Source organism: Equus quagga, chromosome 14, assembly GCF_021613505.1.
Source record: "Equus quagga isolate Etosha38 chromosome 14, UCLA_HA_Equagga_1.0, whole genome shotgun sequence".
NCBI lineage: Eukaryota > Metazoa > Chordata > Mammalia > Perissodactyla > Equidae > Equus > Equus quagga.
This window is the reverse complement of record NC_060280.1, coordinates 25,356,862-25,364,757: the sequence shown is the minus strand read 5'-3', so window position 1 is coordinate 25,364,757 and position 7,896 is coordinate 25,356,862. Positions and strand designations below refer to the sequence as shown.

At 35.3% G+C, this 7,896-nt stretch overlaps 1 protein-coding gene across 1 annotated transcript; it reads left to right on the top strand.

Annotated features, from left to right (window-relative positions):
• Positions 1-443: 443 nt before the first annotated feature.
• Positions 444-1,379, top strand: LOC124225840 (olfactory receptor 52J3-like). The gene has a single exon (XM_046638561.1). The coding sequence runs from the start codon at positions 444-446 to the stop codon at positions 1,377-1,379; it is 936 nt and encodes a 311-aa protein (XP_046494517.1).
• The last annotated feature ends 6,517 nt before the right edge of the window (positions 1,380-7,896 follow it).

Below are 7,896 nucleotides of genomic sequence, written 5' to 3'. Positions count from 1 at the left end.
TGTTTCTTTATGTCAGTATGGCTGTGTGTAGGTATCGACATGTTTATTTGCCTTTGTCTTAAGGATTTATGTTTGTCCTCAATATCCTCAATTTGGGAAGTCCTACATTTTATATTAGTCTAGATACCAGTCTTTGCTCATGAAAAAAAGTACCAGAGTATAGTCTTTTGGTTCAGAACTGCAGAGGATGTTATATTATCTCTCAGCATTGACTATGCTATTAATCATCATAAATGATCTGTCCCTTGGATTCAATTGTGTCCAATATCAGTCAGGAATCTTCCTTTTGGTTTACCCAGTAAAAGAAAACAGATAAGAAACATTATCTTTGCCTTCTCTTGCACCGTAATAAAATAAAAACTAATAGTTTGAGATTATTCTTGCATTTATTTTTTTCTTCCTAGGAATGGACCATATCTTCTCCTATTCCAACCTAATCTACGATGCCCCAGCAAAATATAACCATTTTCCATCCATCTACATTTTTTCTTTTAGGCATCCCAGGGCTTGAGACTGCCCACGCTTGGATTTCTTTGCCCTTCTGCTGTGTTTATTTGATGGCTTTTATTGGCAATGTCACAATTTTGACAGTCATATGGACAGAGAGAACCCTCAGGGATCCAATGTTCTTTTTCCTGGCCATTCTATCAACAATAGATCTGGCCCTTTTCACATCCTCAGTACCACGTATGTTGGGTATCTTCTGGTTTAATGCTCATGAAATTGGCTTTGGAGCCTGTGTGGCCCAGATGTTTCTCTTACACACCTTCACAGGAATGGAGTCTGCAGTCCTGCTGGCAATGGCCTTTGACCACTATGTAGCCATCTGTGCACCACTCCACTATACAACCATCCTGACAGCCTCAGTGCTGTCAGGAATTGGGATGGGCATTGTATTGAGTACAGTTGTGCTCTCATTGCCTATGATCTACCTAATCCACCATCTGCCATTTTGCAATGCCCACATTATTGCCCACACCTACTGTGAGCACATGGGCATTGCCAAGTTGGCTTGTGCCAGTGTTCAAATCAATGCCATGTATGGTCTCTTTGTTGCTTCCTTCCTTGTCCTTGTCCTGGTACTGGTTGGAATCTCCTATGGCTACATACTCCATACTGTATTCCACCTCAAATCCCCAGATGCCCGTCACAAGACACTGAGCACTTGTGGCTCCCATGCTGGAGTCATGTTTATTTTCTATACACCTTCTCTCTTCTCCTTCCTCACTCACCGATTTGGCCAAAAAATATCCCCTTATGTCCACATTCTTGTTGCCAACATCTACGTCATTCTTCCACCTGCCCTCAACCCTATTATCTACGGGGTAAGGACCAAGCAAATCAGAAAGTGTGTAATCCAAGTATTTACTGGCAAGTAAGGAACACTATACTCATTGATTTTTAAGATGAAGATCTGCATGTCATGACAATATGGACTTCACCTCCATATTGCTACTTGACAATTAGTTGCCAGTTTATTTGTCCACGTCAGAAAATAGTAACTAGAGCCTCAAAATGACAATGATATGATCAGATCATTGAAGCCTTGGGAAATACTTCCCATTTTAAGTTTGTTGGTAAGTTCTCCTTAGTTTTGCTGATGGGCTGCAGCCTCTGGCTCTGGTAGTTCATTATAATTGAGGGAAAGAGAGCTACAGATCTACAGATGGGTCGCTATAATTTGGTGTTGTGCCTATAATATAATAGAAGTCTATGTGGAATTTCTACTGATTGGTCTAAGCCTATTCCAATTCTCTATTATAAACATTCAGATAAATTTGGGAGTATATAACAGTCTAGTAATATTCTTTTCAAGGATCATTTTCCAATTTTCCTTGTTCAAAATCTCATGGAACTGTTGCCATCATTTTCCCTGTATTTTATCTCATAAAGACAATCTTAAGAAAATATCTAAAATTGACTTGAAAAACAATCAACCCTTTCTGTTTCCAAAAAAAATTAAAAAAAAGATGATTTAAGAATTTAGTTAATCCACTCCCAGGTAAATGTAGAATTAAATGAGAGTATAATTTTTATTCCAAAGAAAGGAAAAGTGATGTTATAAATTCAAATCTGGAATCACCAGTTGGAGTTAGTTTAATTTTTGGCAGTCATCTGTACAGCTTTCACATGAGGCCAATTCTTCACTTCTGGAGTCCACCAACACCCATTCTGGTGTGAACATAATGCGTTTCTAGAAGTGAATGTCATATCATGATAGATATAGGACCTGGGAAGTAATTTTTCTGAGTGAGCTTTAGCTAGTGTTTTGCTGAAATTTTTGTCAGAGTTTGTGGTAAGCATAATTCCTTTCTTTCCCAATGATGACTGGTGAACAGGAACCAATTTCTTTTTCTTTTTCATGATGTTACAGTTTGTGTAATGATGTAAGTACATGATATTGGGTATCTTAAACTAATTGCCTTGGGGCTGTCTCAATGTTCAGCTTCATCTCCCAGTTTAGGGAACAATACATTTTCAAGTTCCAGGTGGATAGAAACCACAGGTATAATGTGATTTGCATCACAGTAGAGTGAATGTAGTTTATCCTTTAATTAAAATAAAAAAATTAGAATCAATTATCTGATAATACAGTACTATATATAAGTGTGGGGGGGTCTTTGCCCATTTTATTAGAGATAAAGTTTTAATTGCTCCCAGACCTTACCAAATACTTTGACAAAAGCATTTAATATATTTTTCCATGTTTTTAGAAAAGTACATAATGAATATTCAATTCTTTGTCATGTGGATTTCACTTCAAGTAAAATGAATTTATAATAATTTAAGAAAAACAATTCTATACTAATATGTGAAGGTAAAGTACATAAAACAAGGGACAATTCTTCACATTATTAAGTGATATTTCAATTTTTAAGTTTATCTTAACAGTTCAGTAAAGTAGAATTCCCTCAAAATATTCTCATGAATTGGAAGCATTTACACCTCCTGCCTAGTGGTGTTGTAAGTTTCACACCTGGCTAAATGTAAAGTTTTTTAAATAATGACAGTTTAAGAAAAACTGAAGCTTTTGTTCTAAAGAACTGTATTGGTCTGATTGTGGAATTTATCTTCCCTTTTCAGCTCCCGTTTTATTTTCATTTGCATTCAAAACAGAGACAAAATAACTCAGTAGAAAATTATTGAAAATATACCACAAATCTGCCTCATAAACTCAGCTACGTGAACTCTATAAAGCCTTACAAACTTCATTTAGGAGGAGAAATGAAAGAGCCTAGCGTCTTCCAGGAGTAATTGTTTAGGAGTGAACACTGACATAAGGCAGTCATAAACTTCTGATAACATAGAAAACAAAATATAGAAGGAAAACATACAAAGAGTACGGGTAAAATGGATCTCTCAAGAACACTGTTGCCAGGTAAAAACTATATAAAATAAACCAACATATAACACAAGTGAATAAAATAATAATTAAAAAATGTGCCTTTAATAGAGTGGTTTCAGCTAACTCTCCTGGTCAAACTCCAAAAACGAAGCTGAAATAATGGTTAGTATGATTTCTTGTCCCAAATATCTCTAAAGGCATACATATAACTATTAATTCAAATATATCACAGACATTATATGAATCTAATGACACAATACAGCTGGCTTATTAAAACCTTGGTTGTGGAGGCAAAACTAGGTTTTCCTCCATGACCCATTGTAGCATCTTCACAATTAAAAAGGTGGCCAGGTTATGCCTTTTCATTTTCTCAAGACTGCAAGGAAGAGTTGTTAAAAGCAAAAGGTTTTTAACACTCACCTGAGGAAGTCACATAGTGATATATAAGGATGTAGATGTCTAAGAACAAGAAGATCAAAGTTTTGAAGAGAACATCGAAACTCAGCATCATGAAGGAATTTCCTGGGCCCACGATGACAGAGTCAGAGTCTTGTAGTGCTGAGACGTGAAATTTTCCACCTATTTTTGTAAAAAAACCAACAAAACACTATATCAGCATATTCAGATACATGATTACTGTCATTTTGTTATTGATCTGAAAGAATGGAACTAATTCATAAATACACAAACACTGAAAAATATAAGGGTAAATCTATATTTTAGAATACACTATATGTCCACATATAACCTAATAATGTTGTATTTGGTGTTTTTTTAAGTGTTAAATACATTTAAAATAACATAAATGTGTATGATGTCACATTTTTACCATAGTTTTTTATATTTATTTGGGCCAATGACCTTATCTCTGCAAGTCGTATGAATTTCATTACTCTACTTGACTCAATCCTAGTGTAATGTTGTTGAAATTTCTTTTGTTTATGTTTACATCACTAGTGACTATAGTAATGCCAATACAAAACTGGCAAGTCATTCAATATTTGTTGAACGAACAATGTGTCTTGAATGGACGGAATCACTATTTTTTCCACATAAAATAATTCCCTCTGGTACTTATGAATGATATAAATACGTTCACCAAAGAAATATTTATTTAAAACACTGTATTTGATATACAAAATCACAAGAAAAAAATATTATTTCATAAAATATGCCTCTCCATGCATGACCTCTTTGTAACCTGGTAAAGGTGTGTACACTTTGTAGGTTCCATCATAAAGCCTCATATGTAGAGAACAATTTTCTGCTTTTCCTGCATATTTTGGCTTCATTCATTAACAATTCATTAACTTTACTTTCTACCACACTTACTGGTTGGATCAGATCTTTACTCCAAATCTTGCAGATGTACAGTAGATACTACAGCTGCAACTACTGCTACCACTATTAATAATTATTATTGTTTTTGTTAGTACCATAATACAGTTTCTAAAAAATTTCTTTAAAGGTAAATGCTTGCTTAATTTCTCTATTTATTCATACATAAATTTAAACACAAAAGTGCAAATACTGGGTAATCAAGTGTCTCAATGTAAGATACTCAGAGAACTTAGTTTGGGAAACCAAAATAATCCACAAATTTATACAAAGTTCAGAATTGTTACAAACCTAGAAAACAAAACTGCATCAAGTGCTTCTTAAGCAGCCTCTAGAACCATCGGCCCTCATGTGTCTCTTATTCCAACTGAGCTGACATGACAAATCCTTGGTGGGCTCTGTATGAACTCACTCAAGCACAACTCATAATGCTTCACCTTACACCATGTTCCAAACCCCCTTCCCCGAGTCAAAGCTACCAACACTATTAATCAGAAAATGTAATGAGGTGATGCTTTTATTAATGCCAGGTGGGAGCCAGTAGGTAAATGATGTCGTCTTTCCTCTCCCACAAACATCAATCATGAGACACAAGTTCTAAAGAATGGGCCTTGAGATATAGCACATAGTCACTTTTAACAGCAGCCAGTTCCATAATGCATCATAATCAAGGACCTCCTGCTTTTCTAGTCCTTTTGCCCAGGGCTTTGATTTTTGGGGAAGGGGCTATAATGGAAGGAAGGAATAAGCTGCAATCCCAGTAACCGTTCCAGTCAGTCAAGATATTAAATCATGAGAATAACACACCCTCAGAGAATTTAAATATTAGCACTGCCACTAAGGCTTGGTAATAAATCATAAAATTTTAAATAGATATATGTCACCAAGAAGAGGAATGAAGGAATAACTTTGTAGTCTGATTATTTCCTTTTCCCTAATCAATCACTCTGATAAAAGGCCATAGGTCCTTTTAAGGAAAGCTGGAACAAAGATTAAAGTTGTACACATCTGGTGGTGTAGTGGATCCTTCTTCTAGAGGATCCTGAATCCCCTTCATTCAAGGGGTTCTGAGTCTTTAAACACCATCAAATCTAAGAAGTGATTGAGCGGCTATGACTCCCTGTGCATGATTCAAGTTAAGCTTTTATTCACTTGATCTAATGATTTCTTTCAAGGCAGATGTAGAAACTTTCAGGTCATTTATGTGGTACTGAACCAAGAATTCAAATCCCTGAGTTCATCCTTTTCCTTTCCTACTTTTTCCAGTGCTATTAGGAGCAACCAGTCAATCTCATTACACTTAGTGTAACAAAAATGGTCTAATGTATCAAATACATGGTTCACCCAGAACTTTTTTCTTATACATATTTGATTAAGAGTATCCAATGGTGATATTTTGTGGATCTCTATTGCCACATTATGCCATGGACTATCATGCCATGGACTATCAGCACTCCATTTACTAGTGAATAGAGTCACTAGCACCTTTAAATCTAATCATATTAGATATCTAATTCCAGAAACTTTGGAACCAATGTAGAAAAGTCATCCTTAAGATCCTTTTCCTCAAGACCCTGCTCTCAGAATCAAAATCTCTATTAGTCAGAGTTCTCCAGAGACATAAAATCAATAGGACATACATATATATTAAGATATATATACATACCACACACATTATCTACCTGTCTCTCTCTATCTCTCTCTCTCTCTCCCTATCTATCTATCTATCTGTCTATCTATTTATCTAAAGAGAAGTTAGATCTGAGACTGTAGAGGCTGGCAAGTCTGAAATCTGCGGGGCAGGTTAGCTGTCTGGAGACCTAGGGAGGAGTTGATGTTGCAGCCTCAAGTCCAAAGGCATTCTGGATGCAGAATCCCTTCTTCCTTGGGGGTCCTCTGTCTTTTTCTCTTAAAGTCGTCAATTGATTAGATAAGGCCCATCTAAATTATGAAGAGTAATCTGCTTTATTCAATGACTACTGATTTAAACGTTAATCACATCTAAAAAATACCTTCCCAGCAACATCTAGACAGGTGACCAAACATCTGGGCATGCTGCCCAGTGAAGTTGATATATAATATTAACCATCGTAAAGAATAAATATGACAAACATGGCTCTTATCTTCCTGGAGCATAGTAATAGCAGAGAAAATGAGAGTGAAAGAATTAAAGTCTATACACATCTATGAGAAATGAGTAAAAGGAATACAGAGGTGTTCTCTAAATATCAATTTAAGGAAACAAACATGAGAGAACAGAAATGAGTAGAATTCACTGACCTAGAGATAGAAAGTAAAAAGTGATATCACCATTAACGAGGGGACTGATTTTATCACAAAAAAAAAACACTAGACCTAACACAATCAACATTTCACTAAAAACTTGGGATAAATATGGAGTTAAAAATCAAAGCATTTTTGAACTTGTATTTCTTTCTAAAATATTATTTTAAAATCTTTATTGATATACAATTTACGTACCATAACATTCAGCTTTTTAGTCTTTACCATGGCTTTTACTATCTTTACAGCATTTTGCAGCCATCACCAAAGTTTAATTTCAGAATATTTTCATCACCACAAAAGGAAATCCCACGCCCCTTAGCAGTCATTGCTCATTTTCCATGTTTATCACACTTCCAAACATACCATCTAATCTCTCACTTGCAGCATATGTCCTGGCTTCCTTGTAATACAGAGAAATTAAAAGCCATCAGATTGAACCCTTGATTAATCACCATATTCACACATGGATTGTATCTTTAACTATCATTTCCTTCATTCCTCCCTCCCTCTTGCTGCAATGGAAGAATTTACCTTCTCTCACTTAACATTAATCCCTCCACTGCTACCCTAAGCCCTTTGACAGCATACGCCATGTTTTTAAACCATTGTGTCTATGGCAACTTGATTCCATCTCCAACTGCTCTAGTATTTCCTTCCATCTCTCTCTTGCCCATTTTTGTCTTATGCTTAAAATACAGTTTTTCTGTATTTTAAGGATAAATAAAATTTAAGGATGAATAAAATTCCCTAGTATTACATCCTAGCCTTCTTTTCTTATCGCTTTAAACAAACAACTTTCCTGGAAATCATAAATATAAATTTAACTCAAGTCCACTCAAAACATTTGCCCATACAACTCTTTAATATTCTCATTGTTTCTAGAACAAAGTTCAAGCAGCTTCAAATAATTAGACCTCTATTTACAC

Coding starts and splice junctions, on each gene's coding strand:
- LOC124225840 (XM_046638561.1), top strand. CDS start 444: ATGCCCCAGCAAAATATAACCATTTTCCATCCATCTACATTTTTTCTT.